Below are 26,247 nucleotides of genomic sequence, written 5' to 3' on the forward strand. Positions count from 1 at the left end.
AAAATTTGACGTAGAATAAATTATTCAATTGTTTTGATTACTTAATATAAACCGACCGCCTATGTTACAAAGTTAAATAATGCACTTCTTATCTTGTTTATGAAAGTAGTAAAGAACAGAGTATATTTTTAGAAAGTTCATTAAAAGGCAAATAAAAAATTATATACAGGATATCCCATTTAAAAAAAACAATAATTTGAGCCATATTTTGAAAATGAGTGATCTCGTCCAAAAACTAGTTACGCCACTGGAGTCTACGTAAAAAACTCTAAGGGCCTCAGTTTTCGCCTTTTAATTATGTTATAAGATAACCGAGATACAAAGAGGGTCAAAAATGCAACATTTAATATTCGCGATGTATTTTTGGAATTTGGACTAGGACAAGAATAAATCTGTGTGTAGCATCTGTAGTTTCATCAAAAACTAACAGAGTAATGTGAAAGCCGCATTTTTCTCTCTCTCTACTCATAAACGAGAAACGAGAAACCCTGTAAAACACACAAAAATGGGACATTTTGTACAATATTAAAATATTAAACATAACCTCAAAATATATCACAAAAATAGTTAGAAGAAAACTTACCACGGCATATAAATCACACGGCAGGCCAACTCGCTTTGGCGGGAACGCTACGCGCATATCCTAGCGCACGCCGCCATTATGGGTGCCAGCAACAGAAATTAACCAGTGTCGTAGTCAGTCGTAGTCTTTGTCATCGAGACATACAGTTACGGCAGCTTTGAGTCAGTAGCGTGCGGCTTAATTTATTTCATTCTTTTTTTGAGTGATATTTTTTATTTTTGTTTATTGTGTGTGATATATTTGGTTTTTGTAGTTTAGTAGTACAATGGAAGTCCGAAATTCTTTTAGTTTCACTAAATACTCAATCATTGCCTACGGCATTCAAAGTAATTTTTATTATTAGGTATCCTGCAAAATGACAAACAAGATACATTTCTAAATTAATGTTTTTCTGATTATCCGTATCTATTTTTAATTTTTATGGATAGCTCATGACAATTCAGAGAGAAAAGAACAGAGGTCTCGTTGTTTTTCATAATAATGTTACGGATTCCGACGTAAATAAGGTCTGCCGTTTTTAATAAGATGTTTGCCAGATCATTTTGGCAATTTTCAGTACCCGTGTGTAATATTTGGACACAAAGTTTTTTATATGTTCTTCTAAACTGGATGAATTTATCCTGGATGGGAATAATGATAGGTTTACGAGATATTGGAATTACAAGAATTACAGGAATTACAAGATAAAGTTGTCGTACCAGATTTTTATGAGTGCAACTGTACACTCAAATCTCGCATCTCGGGACAAGCTTTTATATAATATAAAATTCTGTAATAACGTTATAAGTCCATAATAAAAGTTTATTTTTTTAATGTATTTAAATAAAACCTTGTTTTTAAAAAGTTTTTTTTCTTAAATTTATTTTTTACTTTTTAGTTATGCTGGTTTCTCAGAGCCACACACTTAAACTCAATTCTTTTTCTTAAATAACTTCCTATGGGCATCCTAATAATATGTATATAGATTTTCATTAAAAAAGGAGACCTTAAAAAAACGACAGATGTCAAATTTGACAGTTCAAATGTGAGACAAATAAAATGAAAACCGACTATGAGGTAGGGAGCATCCAATATATCGATTTTTATCAAAATCGGACAACTTTGAGATTTTTTTGACAGCTGTCAAATTTGACAGCTCAATTTTTTTTATTTCATTTTAACCCATGGCCATCCTATATATAGATTTTTATCAAAATCGGACAACTTTAAAATTTTTTTGACAGCTGTCAAAAATTCGGGTCATACCTTGCAAGAAAATGTATTGTCATCGGGACTGAACCTACATGCCAAATTTCAATTTCCTACAATGAAAGGAAGTGCTTCTAAAGATTTGCCCCGAACAAACATACATACAAAGCAAAGTTAAATAAAAGCTTGTAAAATAAGCTAGGGACTGCTTTCCATTGGTAGAGATGTCTCTTACCATAACAACATTAGACACCCGAGCTGGTTTAAACTCTCTGTTCCCCTTCTGGTCCTCAAAACCTACAATATTATCACGACCACTATTATAAAATAAATTGCACTTGATGATATTATTATTATATTATGATGAATATTAACAAAATTTGCTATGTCCATTGATGGACATAATTTGTACGTAGCCTCTTTAGATTGTTCAATAGATATTTTATTGGGTATTTCTTTAATTTCTTGTTTGTAACTCCTGGCATGTTTTTTAATTTTAATTGTCTATTCTCTATAGTTAAATGGTTAATTGATTTTTTCATTGTTACTTTTCGAAGAGTATGCGCGGTTAACGATTCATTTGGTTAGATAACAGTATTGTGTAAATAAAATTCAGTTTGTCAATTACAGTATTTGTTTGAATACGACCCTGTCTATCAATAGTTTATTTTCTGGGAAATTTTTTGATACGTTTTAATCCGGCCCTGACTCGGCACCCATAATGGTGTTTTCAAGGTCAAATTTTATAGAAATTTAAAACAATGGGATCTGGGCAGAGTTAGCCTGCCGTGTGATTTATATGCCGTGAACTTACCATACAGGACACAACTAGCGACAAATCAAACATGCTTTAACAATATACTTACTCAGGTTATTGATTCCATGACTAAATATTGGTTCACATATGGGTCTGTAAATGCCATCCCTGACAATAAACGCATCAAATCTAAGGCACACTATATTCAAATTAATAGATTTGCTCTCTTGTTCAGCCAATCTCTTAATCTGAAAGGTTTTGGGTTAAAAACGGTACCTTATATAGCAACAGGGTAAACACAGTCAGATAGCTCCCAGATAGAACATATATTCCTTGCATGAAAGCTATCCGCTTGTATTTAGATTTACAAGCAAATATTCTAGCAAAGAGTTGGTTTAATATACCTTCCTGATGGGATTCTGGATAACTATTATCCATCACAACTAGAACACAAGAAATAAATAAATAAATATCATTGATTTACATCACAAGGTTAAAGCCCCTTTGAGCTCAAAACTTTAAATACGCCCAGAGAAAGAATTACAATTGAGGCATTTTCCGTGATTTAAGTGAAGTAAACCTTAATTAAATTTACCTTTATTTTAATCGCAGAAACTAAAAATAACTTACGATCAGAAAAAACGACGTCAATAACGGCTGGGGAATGACGATGATAATTTTGACGAAGTCAAGCTCTAGATGTCATTACTTAACCCGTACTCTTCTTTGTTTCTTAATGGCGCTTACTGCTACTTGGCTTTAAAAAGGTTGTAATTTATTTTTATATTGAGTAAAAATGATTTTGAAATGGTGTAGTTTAAAAATTCGAGAAAAATATTTTTTTTGGAAATAGATTTTAGAATCACCTATCCTTTTTTAATCTTCCAGAGTTTTATGTCAATTTTTAGTAATAGACATAAAGATTGACCAACCCAAATTAATTATCATCGTTATTCCGCAGCCGTCTATGACGCCGTTTCTTTTTCAATTATACGGTATACAATAATGTTGCTTTAAAAGATAGAATTTTGATATTATTAGGGACACTGCGCTTTTAAAAACATTTTTAAATTGTAACTCTAGTACTCAACTGCTCCACTATTTATAATTTTTAAAAAATTAAAAGTTTACCTAGGTACAATACTATTTAAAATAAGCAAATTAGTAAACCGGAACTAGCTGTCAATAATTCAAAAATTTTTTTTTTGAAAATTCAAAATTCAAAAGTACTTTATTGTTAAAAAATATATAAATTTTTGTAAACAAAGCATTTTCCTAAATCTAAACCTAAAATACTTATTGCCAGCAAATTTAAACCTCAAAAAACAGTTCCATCAAAAGCAAACAAATGCGTGTAAATATAAAAAACAAAAAAATAAAAAAAAATATTTTAAAAAGAAAGTACACCTCGAAATATACCGGGTGCGTCTTAAAAGTGGCTCACCCCTATAACTTTTTTATTTTTTCAAATAAAAAAAACGAGATTTGGTATATTATTATATGACATAAATTAGGATTGATTGACGTATTCAATTGTTTTCGGTCACTTCAGGTTTCGCCGGAAATGACTACCACTTTTGATTTTTATATGACATCCTCTGTATTTTTTTACTTTATTCGATAGAAAATGACACTCTGAATAGAATAACATATCATACGTCAAATTTTGACAGTCTCGCTTGAAAAAAAGAATTGTATTTTAAATTTCAATTTAGAGCGCCATGGTTGTGTTTGGTTTAACACTAATTTTTATATTGTGGCTCATTAGCATATTTGGAAAAAGCATTTTTTTACGAAAAATTTGGTACCACACACTTGGTATTTCGATTTAAATTGTCGTTATGAACCTCATGTTACAATTTTGTGCGAAACCATATGCGAAAATGTCAAAAGTTGATCTATGTTATATCATTTTATCAGATTGTCATTTTCTATTGAATAAAGTAAAAAAATACCAAGGGTGCCATTTAAAAATCAAAAGTTGTAGTCATTTCCGTTGAAACAGGAAGTGACCGAAACCAACTGAATACGTCCAATCAATCCTAATTTATGTCATATACCTAACATACCAAATCTCGTTTTTTTATCTGAAAAAATAAAAAAGTTATAGGGGGTGAGCCTCTTTTGAAACGCACCCGGTATATTTTTTTAAAAACCAAACGAGTCCATAAATTTTTAAGTTGCTTTAATATTTAAATGTTACGAATTATATAAAATTAAATCTGCAAAATATTCAAATATAAAAAAATAATAATTTGCTTACATACCTTCTGCAATCATCTCTAATAACACATGCTTTGTATACACATTAGACACAGCCATCGCATAATAAGTAGGTGTTAGTATATAAGTAAATGTTCACTTCCTTTTGAAAATAAAATCAATTTGATATATAAAGAATTAATATAAAACAAATGTATAGTTTTATTAACCTACTTCCTACACAAAATTATATCCCGAATTAATGTCCGCTAAATGAACTTTTTATCACGACTGAAATTTATAAACAATAAATAATAGTAAATTTCTTGATGATAAGCCTTGACTTTCAGATAATTAAAATTAAAACTCGATAGTTTTGATAAAAATTACTAGGTACATATAATTATATTCCTCTCTAATAAAAAACCCAAAATTATTTTTTTTCTTTATTAATAATTTAAAAATAAAAATATTTAAATTTTCTAAATAAATACCGTATGATCGATAATATAAGGAAATGAAACAGTATCCACAAGATGTATAAAAATAGAAACAAATCTAAAGGCTTAAAAGTTAATAACACAAATCAATTAGTTTAACATAAAAATTAACAATTACTGCTTTTAAAATGATAATCACAGTCCCAGTTATCTCAAACGATTTCATAGAAATGTCTATTTAACTTACTTGGAATTGTTGTTAAATCTTTATCAATTAATTCCATGACGAATATAAAGGTCGCTGTCAAATATTTAAAAAAACAATGGTCCTGCAACCGCAACCAGTAAAACACACAAAACTAACGTTTAATCTATAGCTACCGAATGATACTTCAGTTTTCTATTATCTTATTATGATTTGTCTAATGTTATGCTAGATCCTTAAATCATACAGTACGTCTACCCTTTCTGTAGCTACGGGGCATCCGTAAGGAGGGAAACCATATTCTCTCGACGTTTCTCTTAAAAAATTAGACGACGCGTCCCATCGATAAAAATTCGACAAATTTGCAAGTAGCCAATGAAATGAGTAGGCGGAGTGTTTTGCGGTGACTAACTTCTTTTTAGGTAGCGATTTATAAAATATATTGCTGTTTATTTAAATGTTTTTGTCCGCAATCCTTTCATAGACACAGATCCAGTAGACGTACTTTACTATACTGTCAATAAGTAAATAACTAATACCTTTGCTAATACACACGCAGTACTGCTACTCTATCTATCCTTGGTCAATAACTATATATACAACTATTAAATAAACATAAAATTAACTTCTAACTGAACACTTGCATCCTTTGCAATCTTTGAATAAAAAGATTAAGGAAGGAGCATACCAAAAATATTAGATTGACCGCGACGGGACTCTAAAATGGCCGATTTAAATTCGAGTTTATCAGTGCCGTTCTAATATTATTCAAAACGTGTAAAAATATGAGTAGGGTAGACGTGGGGTAGACTCAATAATTGTTTGTTTTCAATAAATGTTGGTAGTTATTAAAAAATATATAATTCTAATAAAAATAAATAAGTTATGGTGTTGATCTATCCACCTAAGTATGCTCGGCATTTCTGGTCTTGGGTGCCGGTTTTCATGTGTACGAAGAGTACGGTCAACACGCTTAGTAAAATAAGATGTACTGAATAAAGACAGAAGGCGAGTATTTTCCCAAGCGCATGGAATCTAGCATCAGATTAAGTAGTTATGTAATAAATACTTCGTATTTTTGCTCACTCCGACTTACTAGATTGCCATAACGACTCACTCCTATACATGTAAACGCCGACCTAAAGGTTCGCTTGCCAGCAGGGTATATAGTTCAGTCATTGGGGATTTTTGCTTGGAAAAAAGTCCGGAAGTTTTGCAACTTTGCAAGTTTATAACCTGGCGCCATTTTGGGCGTCATCTTGGCAAGATGGCGGCGCCGGCGGCAAGCAAATACGTTTAAATAAAATAAATGACGGCCTCCCCATAAGAGCAATGAGAGGATTTACGTCCCAGTATTGAAAGAGGACAGAAAATCGAGTCGAATGGTTTCAAGACATAGGTTCATCCTTGTTTAGTCAAACCTCCTACAACACAAGGATAGACTTATGTAGGAAATGCATTGAAATTCTATAGCCATCCTTCAATATCGGGACAGGAATTTAAGCGGTACCCTCCGTATACTTTATTTTAAACGTATTTGGCGGCAAGTCTGGAAATGTGCATTTTATGGATTTTAGTTAGGGACCCCAAAACCTATAAGCCTGCAAAGTTTCAAAACTTCCAGACTTTTTTCCAAGCAGGTCCCTTTTTTTTGATCCCCAATGACTGAACTAATAATCTAGGGACATTATACACAAAAAATATTTAGAATTTCATGTAAAATTAAAAAATGAACAAATATATAGGGTGTGCTAAAAAGCCCTGTTTAAAGGAAGTTTTAAAATGGTTCTTACTTTTCCTATTGCTTTGCTAGAATATTTGCTTGAATGAAAAATATCCATACCTCAGTGATTTCTTGCATGTTCAGTCCTCTCCTTTGTTGGTACATTCTGCCAATAAGTTCTTCTTGCAATTTCGTTTTCTTCCTAACCAATTCATTCACAATATTCTTTCTTGCAGTGTGGATTATGCCCATGCTATGAAATCTACAAAGCAAATCAAAATGACTGAAATTAGTTGGATATTCTGATTTGGCTCATTTAGTTTTCAGACACAACTGTCAGCGTATACCCTTATTAGAGAGACTACAACCATAGATAAATGAAACAAGTTTAGATTGGAAAGTGCCCCTAAGGACAATGTAAACACTATTTGGCGCTATTCTTGCAACCATCGCGACCCAAAGCTTTTCAAAATTTCGGAGCGGTTCGGCTTTTTCCGGAATTATATCGCCAAATATTATTTATTCAAATTTATTATTTTCTTTTAATTTTATAAATAAAAAATACAGTGTGTTGCATACAAGAAACTTTATTTTATATAAGGACATGTATGAAATACCTGGACACAATGGAAACCGACGTTACACCACGATCCACGATGGTTTTTGCAATTCACAGTTCACAGCACAGCTTTTTAAGTTTTTAATGCAATTTTTCACAATTATCACGGGTTGGAGTAAATAAAACTTAAATTAAATTCACAAGATAGCAATAATTACTTTGAAAATGGAGGCTATAAACACTTTCCGGAATTTTTTCAATGAGAGCGTTTTAGATTTTGAAAAATTTTATTAATTTTTGAAGATTCTGACTTTGACAAGAGATATGGACAAGAGAAAATTATTTCTGTTTTTGTTTGCGGTTGTTTTCTTGGTTTTTAGCAACCGCTATAGCAGCGCAGGATCGCGTACAACGGTCGCGACCCAAAATTTTGACGGGCTTTCCAATCGAAACTTTTTTGTTTCATTTATCTATGACTATAACAGAACTAGCCTGTTAAATAACTGAAACAGCTAAAAATTAAAATGAAACTTACGTAGCAACAAACCCTTCCTCAGGACCAACTGTGATGTCATGTGGATCGTCGAATTCCTCTCTGCCGCGTTTCATAATCAAACGATGCGGATGCGGCTTCATATCTTCTTGTCCAACATTGTACTGATATATCGAACATCTAACTGTAGCCTTTTCTGTACAATGCTCCAACTAAAAACAATTTTTTAATAACAGACCAATGTCGAAAGAATAGAATGCAACCAAACCAAACCAAACGCGCATATACGGGCTGGAGCAAAATCTGTGATGTTAAAATATAGGATGCCATTCTATTGGTGCCAAAGGAGGTAACACCAGGGACAGGTTTAGCGATTTTTAATAGTTTGTTGTGTGTAGTGAACTTTGTATAAACTTTATTACAATGGTGATTTGTTCAAATTTCAAGTGTAAAATCCGCTGCCAAAAGAAAGTCAGGAATTACGTTTCATAGATATACAGGTTGTTAATTTGTTTATTACTCGCGGAAAGAGCTTTATGGTTGAAATACGGCAACCTCGGTCCGCTCGTCGAGAGACGACGCGACGGGAAGAGTCGGCAGCTTAGCTTAGTACTCATTTGGAATGTAGGCAGTGTTGCCATTCTGTTCCCCAATAAGTAACCGTCCAGTTAACAATCTGTATAAACAAAGATTTACAAGACATATTGGGCATAATGGGCATAATAGTCCATACTAGTTTTGTGCCGTTTGTGAACGTTTTAATACTTTTTTTCTTTAAATAACTGGCATAACTCCGGCAAAATTTTTGCGCAAAATATAAATAAATAAGGTTTATTTGTAACTGAATAAGTCTAATAATTCGTAACAGTAAGTATAATAGTAAATTATATTTTATCAGTGGCTTTCTATTTGTTACACGCGTTTAAAATATAAAATAGTCCTTGATTATTCGCTGGTTTGGTTTTGAGTTGAGTCAATGAATATTATTAGTTATTAAAATTTATTTGTTAATAAATGAATTGAAATCTCTAAACCACAAATGAATTTAAATGACTAATGAGTCATGTATAAATTAAGTAAAAAAAAGAATGTAATAACAAAGATTAATATGTGAATACCCTTTACCAAAGATGCTGATAAAGACAAAAATATTTTTTTAAACCAATAAGTAAAGAAGATAATCTTTAAAATGGTAAAAAAATGGTAAGTAAATCTTTTAAATGGCAAAGGGAAGGCATTGTGCCTGAAAACTTAATTGAGAGATATGGTACATATGGTAATACCTAGAGGTAATAAATATGATTGAAAAAAAACGGCGTCAGCGATGGCTATGAAAAAAAAATCGCTGTCATTTTATATATAAAATTATATGGAAAATGTCATCGATCGTCATTTCCAAGCCTACTTTTTCGATCGTACGATGTAATACTGTATGATTGAAAATGGCTGGAGAATGGCAATCGATGGTAATTTTGGCGAGGTCACCTCTAGACGTCATTTTCTAAAAATTGACATAAAACTTGTCAAAACATAACACTAATTATAGAAAGCTTAAAATAGGATAGAACATCTCCAGCCACACAAATCTATTTAAAAAAATCATTTTTACTCAAGATAAAAATAAATTACAATCTTCTTAATGCCAAATGGCAGTAAGCGCCATTACAAAATAAAGAAGAGTACGGGCCATGTAATGACGTCTAGGGCTTGACCTCGCCAAAATTATCACGGATTGTCATTCCCCAGCCGTATTTGACGCCGTTTTTTTCAATCGAATGGTATTATTAATATTGTTTCACTCTAATATGAATGAGAATAGTAATTGTGGTTTGTTTTAATCACAGATTTAATTAAATTAAACTCAAAATAGTATACGATCCCCGGAATAGTAGAAGATTCCCAGAAGTCCATGCTTTTAAACATACAGATAAAATGTTATAAAGTATGACGTCTGTCAATTTCTATCTCCAAAGTCTACAAAGTAAAAAATACATGAATGTATCCAGCTGCGTTGAAACATCGGTTCCGATGGATCACTGAAGTTAAGCGACGTTAGATAATGCGAGTGGATGGACGGATGTACGTCTGGAAACTATTTTGTGCTGTTGTTCCATGGCAAGAGTCCATGGCATCTATTGTCACATACTGCTCATTCTCGCCGGTTCGAGGCCGGATGAGATCGGACATCTCGTGAGTAAATTGGTAAGAGTCGATTTAGACACTCGCCAAGTCGGCAGACCATTGATCATATGGTCGAGGACCGCGGTTCGGATCTCACATAAACAAAGTAGTGCCCGTCCAGATTACCCTTCGCAAAAAACGAGACGTTACACACAAAGTTACACACCAATTTGAACCTTTTTTAGGTGAGGGTGCATCCACATCATCCCAGAAAAAGTGAAACTGCTTATCTGCGTAACGACCTTGAATCAATTTCCAGCAATTCTATTGGCTGAAATTTTTGACATATGAATTTTCGAAAAATTTCAACCAATAGAATTGCTGGAAATCGATACAAGGTCGTAACGCCGATACGCCGTTCCGCTTTTTCTAGGATAGTATGGATGCACCCTGAATCGGAAAGTTTTTATATTGAGTTGTTTGTTTATTTTGTTAAACTCTTAAACATATGTAAATAAATATAAGGCCATGAATAAACCTTGACATGCATGTTTTGTTATTAGAATTGTAAACAAACAATACGTACTCGTACAGTTGGATAAGTCTGTTTCCTCGACTTATCAGAATTTATGCCACAAAGACTTCCGTGTGTGCCCGCCATTTCCGACTTGTAGCGGAATCTGAATTTATTAATAGGCTGTTCAATAAACTTCAATCTTGGCGCTAAAAATAACTCGACTTAATAAACTGTCTTATTCGACACCATGCTTTGTTTACTTTTTTCTAACTTCATATCTCCCAAGTTCATCACATCCATATCTGGTATGGATATTTGCGTTTGCAGATGCGAGGGTGGCGAGAAGCTATTCGATCCTGGTGAAGCTACGAAGTACACTGGAGGAGAGTCCCCACTGCTCGAAGGAGGAGTTGGATATGTTTGCATATCTAGACAGAAAAATACAAAAACATTACTTTCATCTTAATACAGTGACATTAGTTAAAATGTTAGATATACCAGGACATAAAATTACAAACTCACTGGGTATAAAATCGGTAATGGGTGTCATAACGGTAGAATCACATAAAGGATCAACCAAAGGTTGTGCTATAGATAACATTTTGACAACACTGAATATAATTAATTATAGAATATTTGATCACAACCTTCCAAAAACTAGCAACCTGTGCTAGCAACGAACTGAAAACTGAAATGCGAAGAACTTACAAACCTGTCAACGGAAATATCTTCGTGAATTTGGTATTTCCCCATGCAACAAATTAATGGGCGTTTAGGGGGAAAGAGCGGTAAGGAAGTTTCAAGAAAAATCCCCGAATTCAATACGGGGTTCATCCACGAAACACGATCGAATACGCAAGCGCGGTAATTAATCACCTTGATTTATTCGATATTTGTCCGTACTTTATCGTTTTATCTCGCTTATCTCACCTCAAATAATTCTTTCACACATTTTTACAATTTATTTTGTTTGCAAAGGGATTATTTTATTTTCTAAAAATTTTGCGCAATCGTAAAAACCATAGATTAGATATGTCAGATTATGTCAGATTATATTTTCTTTGTACCATGGATTAGATAAGCTATACACCACAGAAGAAAAGAAAACTGGGTTACCGAAAACTGTACACTTTGCTGTACACACCACGGAGGTACTTGCGTGGTACAGGCAGGGTTCGGAAGTAGTTAATTAAGACGTAATTTACCTGATTAACTACGTGTAGTTTTTCTTCAAAAACTACGTCTTTTCACTTTTATTAACTACATGAAAACTACGTTAATAAACTATGTATTGATATTATGAATAATTTTCCTTTGTATGGGGTGTAATAGAAATAATTTGATGAAAATATTATATTTAAAGCCATATTTCTTCGTTTAATTTAATAATTACTAAACCAGCAGTTTCAAAAATATATTTAAAAATAATAATTATCTATTAACATGGATTTGGACCATAATAGGTAAGAATACTAAATTTATTTCTGTATTCGGTATAAAATTGTTTATTAGGTTTTTAGTTTGCGATGTTTATGGTAAATAATTTTTATGTTCATTGCCTCTGAATTCACATGAGGACAGAGATGAGGATATCTATGGAAAAGTAACCACAAGAGGAATTGTTACATCATTTAAAAAATGTTGGGAATTATATTGTTTCCCATCTAAAAATAGAAAATGCCAATGCAGATGAATGTATTGTAATTGTGATAGAAGTAATTCCAAGGGTGAAGTTTATTATAATTAGTGATCTGGTGCTTCTTTTTATATGTAGATGTTTCAGGTTTTGAGAATAAATCGGTTGAACGAAACCCAAAATTTAGAGGAAGTATTTGCATACCCAGAATATGCCCATCAAGGATTATATAGCTCAAATTTCCTTTGATCGTAGGCAATTATTCAAGGCAAATTAACTTTTTAAGTGACTGAAATATTAAATAGTTTACAATATGGTATATCACTGTAAAATATATTACTTTTAGGTACAATTAGGGCCAGATACATTTCAAAAAGTAGAATATTATTTTATATTAAATGAGGTATTGTACCAACAATCAATTTATATTAATACCGCAGATTAAAAAATAACAGAAGAAATAGTTCTTTCTTTTATACTACAAAAATAAACTATCGAATACAACAGTATTTAAAAAAAAAAGTTATGTCCCGCCGAGATTCGAACTCCGGTCTCTCGCTTCCTAGTCCAACTCCTTACGCACTGCTCCACAGTAACTTGCTTAGCGATAATTCAATGACGGTATATAAACAAAAAAACAGGTTTATAACAATACCTTGACGATTTGAACTGGCGCGCGGAGCGTGCTGACCAATAGCGCCTGTTATCACCTGTGACGTAGCGACCAACCTGCGCAATATCATACCTTGTATTCTTTGTACCATGGCTGTACACACCACGGAGGTACTTGCGTGGTACAGGTACACCACAGTGGTACACACGCAAGACACACGCTGCATTGCACGCTGCATGCTTTTAAGATAAAAAAAAAATTAACTTGCGTCACGGATTTATTTTTTGTTCACGCAGTAAATTACAGAAATTATAAAAAGAAGATTTTTCGTACATAACCACAAACGTCAGATATCCAAATAAGATCCCAATTATGTTTATTTTTCTATGAATTCTTTGTTTTCTTTTTAAATAATTTTCAAACAAGGAGACAAATACAAATAAAAATTAACCGAGTGTCGTGCTAGTATCTCTAGTCAAGGAAAAATATTGGAAAGCACTATGTCGACTGCTTTAATAACTGCAGATTGGTTCCTTTTAGGAAGAGACTCCTATTTTAGGTGAATAAATTTAATATAGTCTTTATATTTAATTAACATAATCTTGTTTAAAGAAAATTTGAAATATATTCAATGGAATGGCATCAAGAGATAAAGCTAGAGAATTTTATAATCTCGTCTGCGCCTTACGGAGGACCTATAGCTCTTAGGAGAGATGATCGAAAGCTTGTAAAAGTTCATGGAAGTGGTCAGCCAGTTATTTCAATATTTTCTGGTTCGGGAAGGTCAATTACGTCATTTAAGGTACATTGCAAGAGCCATTTGAGGTTTTTCAAACATAAAATATTAATTTTAGTGGGTTCAGAAACCAATAATTCATATGGGATGGTCAAATGACGAAAAGTTAATATGCATTCAAGAAGACGGAAGTGTTGTAATATACGACATGTTTGGCAAATTTGTCCATAAATTTAATATCTTTCAAAAAGTTCAAGATTCTAAAGTTGTCGATGCCAAAATCTTTACCAACACAAAAAACGTAACGGGTATTGCTGTTTTGAATTCTAATTATAAAGTTTTCATAGTTAACAGCCTGAAGGATATTAAAACTAGACAACTTAGTGATATACCTAGTAAGTTTTGAAGGAAAATTAATTTCAGATAAATTATTTTAAAAAAATAATTATAGAATCGGCTAGTGAACCAACATGTTGGGAAGTTGTATCTGAAGAATCTTCAACTGAGGTATTTCTAGCCAGAGATAAAGAGCTGTACAGATTAAAACAAGATGAACAACACACAAGTGCAATGGTATTTAATAAAAAATATATTTCAATCATCTATGTTTAATTTTATTTTTTACTTTTTAATTCTTTCTAGCTTCAGCCAGATATATCAAACCCTTACACAGCCATTTTAGAAATGGCTGTTTCATTAAACGCACGCCATATCTGTTTCTTTACTAATTCTGGTTACTTATGGCTTGGTTCAACCGATTTGAGAAATAAATACCATGAGTTTGAAACAGGAACCATTCATAGACCGAAACAATTAGTCTGGTAAGTAATTTTAACTTGTTTTTTATGTTCTTTAATTTTTTTCCTTTCTTTTTTTTAAATTTTTTTTTTGGTTATTTTTTTTTATTTTTTTGTATATTTTTTTTGTCGAATTTAAATAATATACAGGGTGGTCAAAAGAAAGTATGGCTAAATTCCAGGGGACGATTCCTTATCAAAAAAAATATGGAAAAAAGTTCTTATAAACATAGGCCTAGAAATCTTAAAGCCTCCGTAATTTTAAACATACAGGACGATCTTAAACTCTTTTTTTTGTAATTATCTTAAATATGCTGTAGTAGTGTTATTTTTAGTAATAATGGTCTAATTTAGCCCTAGTTAAATTAAGATTCTTATCTTCAGTGGCGTCATCAAATGTAAATAGTTTTGTCTCTTTTAAGTTAGATCTTTTTGATTTTTTACCATCCTGTATCTTTAAAATTCTACATCGAAACTCATGCTTATAAGAGCTTTTTTTCATACTTTTTGACGAGGACTCGCTCTCCCAAATTTGGCCGTGAATTTTTGGAACACCCTGTATATACATTTCCTATAGGTGTGGTAATGAGGCTGTTGTAACTTACTGGGAAAGAGACCACAGAGTTTTAATTGTCGGAAAAAACGGTTTGACTCACCAGTTCTATTACGATAGTGCCATTCATATCGTATCTGAGATCGACGGTATCAGGATAATATCTAGCGCCCACCATGAGCTGCTTCAGAAAGTACCCGATGTCCTTCAAAAGATTTTCAGAATAAACAGTATAGAACCTGGAAGTTTTCTGTTAGAAGCATCCAAACAATTCCAGGTACCTACAGAGTCATACAGGGTGATTCACAGCGATGGTATAGAAGGTTGCCAAGTCTCGAAGATGAATACCCGCTAGATTCGTATATTAAAAACCGCTAGAGGAGAGGCCGTATTGAAAGTGAAATTTTGCTTTGTCGTTTATTTTTGAACCTTTTGGCAAGGCTTTCGTCACGTGATAAAACGAATTTAGCGTGACTTTGAAGAATCGAGGCGATTTTAGACATAGGTACTTTAAAAGAATGCATCATAATTACACAATTATTGGTGCAAATTTTAAAAACAATCGTTTAGAATTTAAATAATTCCTTACTATAGGAAAATTATTAATAGTTGGCGTCGTAATGCACCTCGCAATGTTGCCACGGCTACCTTTTTTACTTTGACTTTTGACACGTGTCAAATAAAATTAGTAATTTTATCATCGGTTTTGCACTTAATTTTAGACATAATAGATATATAAATATTTTTTTATATCTACATTATTACTTTATCTATGATTATTACTCAAACAAATTCTAATTAAATGAGTTATTAGCAAGTTTTCTGAATGAAAGCTGAATGTAAAGTTCTAAATGGTTTCAATTGGTCTTCACTTTTTGTGAAATTCTACTCGCAGTCCGTAAACTATTATTGAGCACAGCTGAAACACGCTCAAAGATCTATGTGTTTTCAATAAAAGCCGCAAAACTTAAGCAACAATATCAATTTTTACCCCTCTAACGCAGTTTAACTGCAAATGGATCTTGCCACAAGTTGCTGAGTCTGACTGTTTAGTGGTTTTAACATTTTATTGCAGTAGGAATCGCATTTTTAACTATACAAAACACAGATTTAATTTCAAATTTGTCAAGGAAAAAATTAAGAATGAAAAATATCAGGTTTGCGAAGAATAATGTCATGACAACCTGCAACATTTGCCATAACTACCCACAAAAGTCTTTTTTATCCACCAATGCGGGTTTTTCGACTATTGTTAGTATTTTTCAAATTAAGCGACAACACTGTAACGCTGAAAATAATTTAGATAAATTGGAGCAGGTGCCTTTATGAAAAAATCGAAATTTTCAAAAAAATCCTATCACAGGTTTTCCATAAAGGTCTAACCTATCATCGCTGTTAATCACCCTATACCGGGTGCATCTCGAAAGTGGCTCACCCATATAACTTTTAAAAACAAGATTTGGTATGTTATTATATGACATAAATTAGGACTGATTGATGAATTCAATTGTTTTTGGTCACTTCCTGTTTCACCGGAAATGACTACAACTTTTGATTTTTAAATGGCACCCTCGGTATTTTTTACTTTATTCGATAGAAAATGACACTCTGAATAGAATGACATATCGTATGCCAACCTTGTGCCATGGATGTGCAAAAAACACTAATTTTTAATCAAGGAGCCTGGGAAAATTAGTTTTGATCGTCTTATGTTTTTCGTGTCTTGTCCTGATCAGTTAAAATATGTCCAAATCGTCTTTTTAATCAACTCAATTTTTAAACCATATGCGAAAATGTCAAAAGTTATCTATAAAATATGAAATGTTATTCTATTCAGAGTGTCGTTTTCTATCGCATAAACTAGAACTATACCGAGGGTGCCAATTATAAATCAAAATTGTAGTTATTTCCGGTGAAACAGGAAGTGACCAAAAACCAAAAAATTGAATACGTCAATCAGTCCTATTTTATGTCATATACTAACATACTAAATCTCGTTTTTTTATTTGAAAAAATAAAAAAGTTATAAAGGTGAGCCACTTTTGAGACGCACCCGGTATATGTTTATTAAACTATATTTAATAAAATGAAATAAATATATAGAAAAGGAGCCATAAAGCTAACGAGTATATATCCTTGGTGAAAAAAGATTTGGAAGAAGCTGTGAATCAATGTTTGGACGCTGTAGGTTATGAATTTAATACGGATATTCAGAAAATGCTTATCCGGGCTGCTCAGTTTGGGAAATGCTTCATCGCGGACATTAATTCAAATAAATACGTTAGAATGTGCCGCTTGTTGAGAGTCTTAAATGCAATTCGAGACCCGAAAGTCGGAATCCCCTTGACAATAGCTCAGTATCCTTTATTTAAGTGTTATTAAAAAAGAAAGGTGTGCCATACTAACAATACCATACGATCGAAAAATAAACGGCGTCAAAAATGACAACCGATAATAATTTTGGCGAGGTCAAGCTCTAGATCTAGATGCATTATTTGGCCCGTACTCTGCTTTATTTTTTAATGACGCTTACTGCCAGTTCGCCTTAAGAAGGTTCTGATATTGAGTCAACTTTAAAATTCCAGAAAAAATATTTTTTTGGAAATAGATTTGTTTGTCTGGAAACCTTCTATTCTTTTTAATCTCTCTTTAATTAGTGTTAATTTTTGACAACTTTTATGTCAATTTTTATTGTATATATATCATCGATTGTCCCTCCCAGCCTTCCTTGACGCCGTTTTTTTTTTCGATCATAGGGTATAATTATTATATCAAAAAATATAATAATTATTATATTATAAGAAATAAATAAATATGGTCCTTAATTATTGTTCAGATTGAAATACATGAGTTTGAGGGAAACCACCAGCAAAGATGATGACGAATCGTTGAGGAGCCTACTGGATCGATTGATAACAAGAAATTTGTATTTTCTTGCTTTGCAAATAGCTATCTACCTGAAAATGTCAAATAAGGATGGCAGTAGCTATATTCTAGTGCACTGGGCCAAATATAAGGTATTATTTTGATCATTCATTGTTTCATATGTATAATATAGTTCTTCTAACCTCGCTGTTCATCCGGTAATGCTTTGAGTCAATGACACTTCTGACTTGTTCTAGAAGTGACATTTGACAATTTAACGTCATTGAGCGTCATCTCTCGGTCCTCTTCATAATCGACTATCATCCTTTTATAGAATTTTTTTTTTCATGGCCATATTCTTATAACTTGAGATTTTAATACGTTTATTTTATGTTTATTATATTATCTCGATAGGTTAGTCAAAATCAAGTTGAAGAAGAGGCTGTAGCTAGAGAAATAGGCGAAAAATTAGGATATTCCCCCGGTATATCTTACAGAGAGATTGCAGAAAAAGCTGCCGAGTTTGGAAAGAAAAAACTTGCCATAAAGGTAAAGAAATTTTGTATAACATCTGACCGAAACTGTTACCACATTCAAAGATATGTAGGTCTTTAAATGTATTTATGTGGTTTATTAAATGTTTATTAGCTGTTGGACTACGAATCAAAGGCCAGTGAGCAAGTGGAGTTGCTTCTAAAATTAGGTGAGAATCAACCGGCGCTTCTCAAGGCTATCGAGAGTGGTGATACTGATCTAGTCTACATGGTGATTTTGAAGTTAAGAGAAAAAATGGCCTTAGGTGATTTCAAGGTATTTATAAATTGTACATTTATATTACAATAGATTTCGTTTATTACGTTATTATGCGTGTTTTATGTGCTTAGACATCATTTCAGACACATAACTATCCTGTGATGTTTTGACAGTGAAATAAAAGTAGGAATTCACAGTTGTTAACAATTTAAAATAAACTGTGAATAACTAAACCACAAATCGTGCGATAGCGGCGTTTCGCCTCCACAACGCTTTAAGTCGAAAATCGGATAACACCGTATGATTAACATGGGCTGTATTGGAATACTCGCTGTATACACAGAACGGTCTCGCCCGAGTAGGATACTCCTAATTCACAATCTTGTGATCATGTTTTAAACTGTTACTTTTATCTTTTTTTTATTACAATACAAAAAATACCAATAAAAAAAGCATAGGCAATACAAAGAAAAAATTGTGTATTCGGTAGAAAAATTATTATAGAGGGTGTTCCTTTAATGACTTACTAATATTTAAGTGGGTGATTCTTGGACTTATTCTAAGAAAAAAACTTCATATGGGTATTTGCCCTAAACGTTTTTTACTTTTGAGATACAGGGCGGTCAAACTTTCTAATAAATGTTTATTCAAATATCTTGATGTTATAGATATTTTTAAAGTTTAATTATTATTGTTCTTTGTTAAAAAAATTGTGGTGAAGTCGGTAGGATATCGAGGTTATATTACTGTTGAAAACTTTAGATCCAATAAGCTTCGTGGATAAAACTATCCATATTATAACCATCAAATTTAATTTATAATTTTACTGAAAAAAAATACTTTCCTAATATTTTCATTACTGGAAATATGATTTTCAGATGACAATTCGAAACTTCCCAGTTGCGTTGTCATTGTACATCAAATATTGCAAGGAATACAATACTGCAGCCCTGAGCGAAATATATATACAAGAAGACGATTTCTCGTCGCAAGCTTTAATGTTTATATCGGAAAGTCTTGATGATAAGGTAACCTACATTTAAAACTTGGTTTGGAAAGATTTTTCTATTTCTATACCCACTGATTTGACGTTATACTAAGCATCATATGAGTTTCAATTTTGTCTTTTTTAGAATTCTCACACAAGAGATTCGTTGATAAGTTCAGCCATGGACGCTTATAAAAAAGGAAGAAAAGATTTGTACGCTTCTATGTGCGAAGATACTCTCAAATTATTAAAGCTTCAAAGGGACTGGGAGGAAAAATTCAACCTTCGTGGAAAACTAGTCGGAAAATCCATACACAGTACTTGCAAGGAGTTGCTGGAACAAAATGAAATAAAACTTGCGGAAAAAGTGAAGAATGACTTCAAGATTCCCGATAAAAGGTAAGACATACACTTCGGTTTTCTATTCTTGACTGTTACGTCATTCTTTTCGACGCCATATTGTTTTTCACGTATTTCTTGTATTTGTCTGCGTGTGTGTAGCTGCGTGCTGTTCTTTTTTATCTGTTAAAACGATGTTTTTCTTTTTCTATTTGTGCACATTAGACAAGGAAGCAGAATCTTTTTTTCTGTAATGACAAGACGATCTAAGAAATAAACGAAAACATTCTGCAATTATACTTTATACTTAAGAACGATCATTGACAATGTATAAAAACCCAATTAAAATTAATAGAATATTATAGCAACAGCTTGCGGTATTGCGGATCAGTTGTATCCAGTATCCAGTATAAAGAAAGCATAATAATTAGCTTATAAAGTTATAAAACAATAAACTTTTGATTTCTAACCTCTCTTGACGGATGATAATCAAAGACCAAAATGACAGTACTCGCAAATTTTGAAGTATAATTAGTGGAAAAAGTTAAAAATTTGTCAACTTTTTCTACTAATTGAAAATGTCTATCACTAGAAATTTTGAAGTTTTGAATACTTGCATTGAAATTAGAGAAACAGACTTCTACGCTAATTGAAACCACTAATTTATTCCACTGAATTAAAGGTTCTGAATGAAGCTCAACTCTGTATAATTGTTCTTTATCTGTCTATGAGTATATATTTTTCCGTATAGATATTGGTGGTTGAGGATAGAAGCACTGGGAAAAAGAGATGATTGGACAGAATTGGAGAAATTCTCCAAGCTTAAGAAGTCTCCAATAGGTTACGCGCCATTCGTTGACGTTTGTTTGACGTATTCCAACAAAGACGAGGCCGCCAAGTATTTGCCCAAAGTTGCAGACGATATAAAAGTGAAGTACTACCTTAAAGTTGGGTATGTTTTTTTTTAAATTTGTAACATAAACCTAGTTCATATATAGTTACGTGGATAAGCAAATAACTAGAAAAACTGTCATAACATATACACACATATCAACGACGTACTACTATCTTATTTCTTTGTTGCACGCGCGGTACTGCTACTCTATCTGTCGTTGATTAGGAAGTCCATTAGTCCAGTCAATTATAGTCCACGCGCCAAATTTGAATATTAACTTAAAATATGGATAACTATATCGAGAGACTCAAACCTCTATTATTTTTTATTTTTTTAGATAAAAAAACGAGATTTGGTATGTTAGCATATGCCATAAATTAGGATTGATTGACGTATTCGATTGATTTTGGTCACACCCTCGGTATTTTATTACTTCATTTGATAGAAAATGACACTCCGAATAGAATGACATATCATATGTCAACTTTTGACATTTTTGCATATGGTTTATTTTTTGTAACATCCGGTTCATAACGACAATTTGACAAGAAATACCAAATGTGTGGTACCAAAATAATTGGTAAAAAAATGTCTTTCAAATATGCTAATGAGCCACCAATTTGTAAAAATTGAGATTCAAATAAAAATACGGTTTGGGCATCTTGTAACTGGCCAGGATAAGACACGAAAAACATTAGACGATCAAAACTATTTTTCCAAGGCTCCTTGATTAAAAATTAATGTTTTTAACACAGCCATGGCACTCTAGATTGAAATTTAAAATACGATTTTTTAAGCGAAAATGTCAAAAGTTGACACATGATATGTCATTCTATTCAGAGTGTCATTCATTTCTATCGAATAAAGTAGAAAAAGACATTTCCGATGAAACAGGAACTAGCCAAAAATAAGTGGATACGTCAATCAGTCCTAAATTATGTCATATATTATCATACCAAATCTCGTTTTTTATCTCAGAAAAAATAAAAAGTTATAGGGGTAAACCACTTTCGAGACGCACCCGGCATAAATAAAGAAAACATAAAATTAACTTCCAACTGAACACACTTGCATCCTTTGCAATATAAGTGTGATGAAAGCTTGAAAGTCTAAATAAAAACTTCAAAAAAAAACAAGATTCGCACCCAATGAAATGGTTATGAATTTCACTTTTATGGCAGTTTCTCAGAGTTCCCAATAATATAAGAGAAATGAAACAATGCGCTCTGAGTTTTAAACGAATTTTTATTTATTAGAAATTTAATTTAGCAGTGACGTCTTTGATGACATGCACGTTGTTGATTTCCCTATACAGGGTGGTCCGAACTGTATTCCGGAAACTTCGGCAGTATATTCTGCAGATAAAAATAAGTAAAAAAGTTCGTATAAATGTATGTCCTAAAATGCTTAGTTTCAGAGATACAGGGTGTAGACATTTCATTTTTATTTCGATTTTTTCTAAATAATTTCTGAAAGAACGTCAATATTTGGATGAAAATTGGTGTCTGCGAGTTTTTTGACATGAGAAATTTGATTTTGATGTCAATATGACTCCTACTAGTAGAGGGCGCCCCGCGTGTGTTTTAACTGTTGTTAAATACGTGTGTTTTAACTGTTTTGAAGCGAAATAACTTTTTGTCCGTACCTGTATAAAACTACCGAGCGAAAAAATATACATCTCTGTAATTTTTTACGTTAAAAATATCTCTTTGTAAAAATCGCTACGAGCAACTGTTCTTAAGATATTTAGAATGGAAATAGTCAATACATGTCATTATTGACGAAAAATAAACACGTTGAGTAGATAGTTATTTCACTGAAATAGTGAATTTAGAAAATTTTTATTTTTTTAAATTAATCATAAATTTTTCTGCAAAAAATGATGATTAAACAGTTTCTGTTGAACATTTGGCACAAAAACATTTCAAATTTATGATTTGAGTCTAATAACTATTTATAGTCTGTCCAACGAGAAGATCCTTGACAGTGATAGATGTGTCTGTCATTTTAATTTCAAAGTAGTTTATTTTATTTTACAAAGAAATAAGTTGGTACAACTGGAACACATAGCAGGAAATTAATATATGTATTTAAAATTTGACTAAGTAACTTCAAAATATTGTGAAAAAAACTGTATACAACCCTTGTTTATATAATTCATATACAAGGATAAAACTGAAAAAATGTAATCGAGTTATTATATTTAATAAAAAAACGGTATGTGTTAATACAAAACAAACAAGAACAAGACACTACATACCAAAAAAATATAAAAAAGAACTATTATTTACTTTCAAGCTTTATGAAACTACCCGCATTTATGATTATATTTATCAATATAACTTATGTACAAATACAAATATGTAATGTTCCGCAGGAATAAGTAAAACAACATAAATAAACAAACGATTTTATTAATAATAACACTTACCAAATTTTATACCTCACAGGTTGATTAATTAACTTCAATCTTAATTTTTTTAAACCAGTACCTTTTGACATTATTTTTCTGCAGTACTAAAATCCATTATTTACCTATCGTGTGATGTCGATATTTTACAGCTACTCCAGTTTTTAGTATGTGTTTAGAGTATGGCCCTTCTACCATATTCGAGATGCACTTATCTACGACGAGATGGTATACGAACTTTATTGATAGTAACTTTATTGGTGTATCTGTATAATACTTTCTGCCTGGGCAGCGAGTATTAACCATAAACTGTGTTCTGGGTTCTACAGTTAATTTTCACTCGATTTTTCCTCCACTTGACTTCAAAAGACACAAAACACACGTAATAACACGAATCAAAATGCATCATCTTCCAAAACGCAGGGTATTTGACAGAAGTTGTCACAAAATTATAACCTATGATTTGGCAAGACTTTGAAAAACGTCAAAAATCTAAAGGCGAGTTCATACGCATCGGCGTCCGTTTGTCGTTCATCGTTCCGTCAAACCAATAAAATTGAAAGACGATCTGTCATTTTTGAAATAAACCAATAAAACTGGTTAAAAACAACAAGTGACGACGCATGACGAATTTATATTTAAACCCATACATAGTTAACTTAAAAATTATTAGAAACTTTTTTTAATAAAATAAATAGATTGGTATGGGACGTCTGTCGAAATCTTACCTGAGAAAAAAAAACAGAGTATAGTCAACATGTTTAATTTATGTCAATTATGACAGGTATTGATAATTTCTATTCCAAATATCTCGAAAACTATTACTCGTAGCGGTTTTTACCGAGAGACCTTTTTTACGTAAAAAACCTTGTAAATGTATATTTTTTTACTCTGTAGTTTTATACAGGTACGAACAAAAAATTATTTTTCTTCAAACCAGTTGAAAAATACGTAGGTGGCGCCCTCTACAAGTAGGAGTCATATCGACATCAAAATCAAATTTCTCATGTCAAAAAACTCCCAGACACCGATTTTCACTAGTAATACCACTAGAGGTCAAATTATTTCCGGAAATTTTTTCGAGCTCATGAATATTTTGAAAATTATCGAGTCGAAGACGAGGGATAATTTTCTAAAAATATTCATGAGCGAGAGAAAATGTCCGGATTTAATTTGACCTCGTGTGGTATTCGGTAAGAAAATTCCACACCAAATTGTGTTTGAAAATCAAATAATTAAAATGTATTTTTCGATTTTTGGTCGAATTGATTATTTAGTTACTATGACAACCATGACAACTAAGTGACACCCAAACCTAAAAACTATTTCAGTTTTGAAGCTGTCAAGCGGCACGGCTTAAAAAAATGTTTCGCTTCGGTCATGAAAGCAAAGAAAATATTCGCCAGGAGATTAAGCAGTTGATACCCGCGAATACTAGGAAACCGAAGTCAAGCGTATGGAAGCAGTTTACAAACTTTCATCTCAGCTTTGTAATTGAAATGTATCAAAATTATCATGTACACAAATAAAAACCAGACTCTCAAAAAGATATTCTGTCATTATAAACGTCAAAAAATTTCCAGTATAATTCGCTGTTGGGTGCCCACAAGAAAAAAAATTTCACTAAAATTTCACTGGAATTTTCATCCAAATATTGACATTACTTCATAAATTATTTGGAAAAAATCGAAATAAAAATGAAACTTCTACACCCTGTATCTCCGAAACGAAGCATTTCAGGACATAGATTTATATGAACTTTTTTACTTATTTTTATCTTCAGAATATGCTACCGAAGTTTCCGGAATACAGTTCGGACCACCCTGTATATTATTAAACAATTTAAGTTTGATTTCTATTTCAGTTTGCTAGAAGAAGCAGCTGAAATCGCTTTTCAGCAAAGAGACATTCCAAGTTTAACGAGCGTTCAGTATAAAGCCTCGGGTCAGCCTCAACTCTTACAAAAAATATCGTCTATGATCAACCAATTAGATTATAAGAATAAATAAATTTATTTCTCTATAGTAAGATATATTTATCATTATATTTTTTTTTGTTTATTGTTATTAAATTTTGTTTATTAAACGCTTTACATAAGTACCTATAGATATTTTTGTTATCAACCTAAATATTTTTATTACTAACCATTTATTTATACAGGGTGTGCCAAAAATTTACTACATGGAGAAACAACAATATTTTTGTGTTGTTGAAAATAAAACTACAACCTAACCTAACTCTAAATATATAGTTTTTTGTCCGCATTCCTTTCATACAGATTCAGTAGACGTACTTTATATCTAATTATTTTGGCAGATCTTGGCTACTTCGTTTTACTACTGTCGTTTTGTAAGGTTTGTTTAGATTGAAATTCGCACTAATAAAATAAGGGTAAACGTATTGATAATGATGATAAGATAAAATAATAAATAAAAAGGAGAAAGCGATTATATAGCAATTGTCTTGTTCATCATTCAGTTTGTCGCATTGAGTTTGTTTCCAGAGTTTTTTGAGAGTCCTAGTAATGGCAGGTAAGGGAACCTAAGTATATTATATTTTGCTTAAAAAAAACTACAAAATAGATCATAATGAGTATATAAATTAAAATATTCAGGCAAAAAACAATCTACATTTGAAATAAATATTATGTATTTTTTTACCAGATAGACTATATAGGTAATGTATTTATAGTTTCTTGATTGCAGATACTTTGACCAAGAACATGTTTAGCTTTCTAAAAAAGCTTCAAATATATTTTTCCATCTGTCAAATATTTCTATTATATTAGGAGTATTTGTTTTTCTATGAAATAACACAACTAATTAGAAATTGGCAAATATGTCTGCCTATATAAAGATAAAAAGATAAAAGCAT

At 32.0% G+C, this 26,247-nt stretch overlaps 2 protein-coding genes across 4 annotated transcripts in view; one reads left to right on the forward strand and one right to left on the reverse strand.

Annotated features, from left to right (window-relative positions):
- LOC115886763 (nuclear factor NF-kappa-B p110 subunit) overlaps positions 1-11,737 on the reverse strand; it is a 29,373-nt gene extending 17,636 nt beyond the window's left edge. The window contains exons 1-6 of one of the 3 annotated variants that reach the window (XM_030906047.1): positions 11,719-11,737; positions 11,049-11,216; positions 10,858-10,994; positions 8,193-8,362; positions 7,219-7,360; positions 2,638-2,776 (exon numbers count right to left, since the gene is read on the reverse strand). In XM_030906047.1, the coding sequence (XP_030761907.1) occupies positions 2,638-2,776; positions 7,219-7,360; positions 8,193-8,362; positions 10,858-10,994; positions 11,049-11,214 (754 nt within the window). In that variant the 5' untranslated portion in view covers positions 11,215-11,216; positions 11,719-11,737. Of the gene's footprint in view, positions 1-2,637; positions 2,777-7,218; positions 7,361-8,192; positions 8,363-10,857; positions 10,995-11,048; positions 11,217-11,310 lie in introns of all 3 variants that reach the window. The other 2 variants (XM_030906046.1, XM_030906045.1) reach the window with 2 other exon arrangements.
- A 1,617-nt stretch (positions 11,738-13,354) lies between these two features.
- On the forward strand, positions 13,355-25,473 carry LOC115886764 (vacuolar protein sorting-associated protein 16 homolog). The gene is made up of 14 exons (XM_030906048.1): positions 13,355-13,596; positions 13,650-13,839; positions 13,892-14,168; positions 14,225-14,346; positions 14,416-14,594; positions 15,148-15,400; positions 17,227-17,480; positions 17,960-18,140; positions 18,403-18,537; positions 18,637-18,798; positions 19,620-19,769; positions 19,875-20,128; positions 20,820-21,020; positions 25,238-25,473. Exons 1-14 carry the CDS (start codon positions 13,538-13,540, stop codon positions 25,380-25,382), a joined length of 2,562 nt encoding a protein of 853 aa, XP_030761908.1. The 5' UTR covers positions 13,355-13,537; the 3' UTR covers positions 25,383-25,473.
- Positions 25,474-26,247: the final 774 nt, after the last annotated feature.

The sequence above is a fragment of the Sitophilus oryzae genome, unplaced genomic scaffold (assembly GCF_002938485.1).
Source record: "Sitophilus oryzae breed Bouriz unplaced genomic scaffold, Soryzae_2.0 scaffold_496_pilon_pilon, whole genome shotgun sequence".
Taxonomy (NCBI): Eukaryota; Metazoa; Arthropoda; class Insecta; order Coleoptera; family Curculionidae; genus Sitophilus; species Sitophilus oryzae.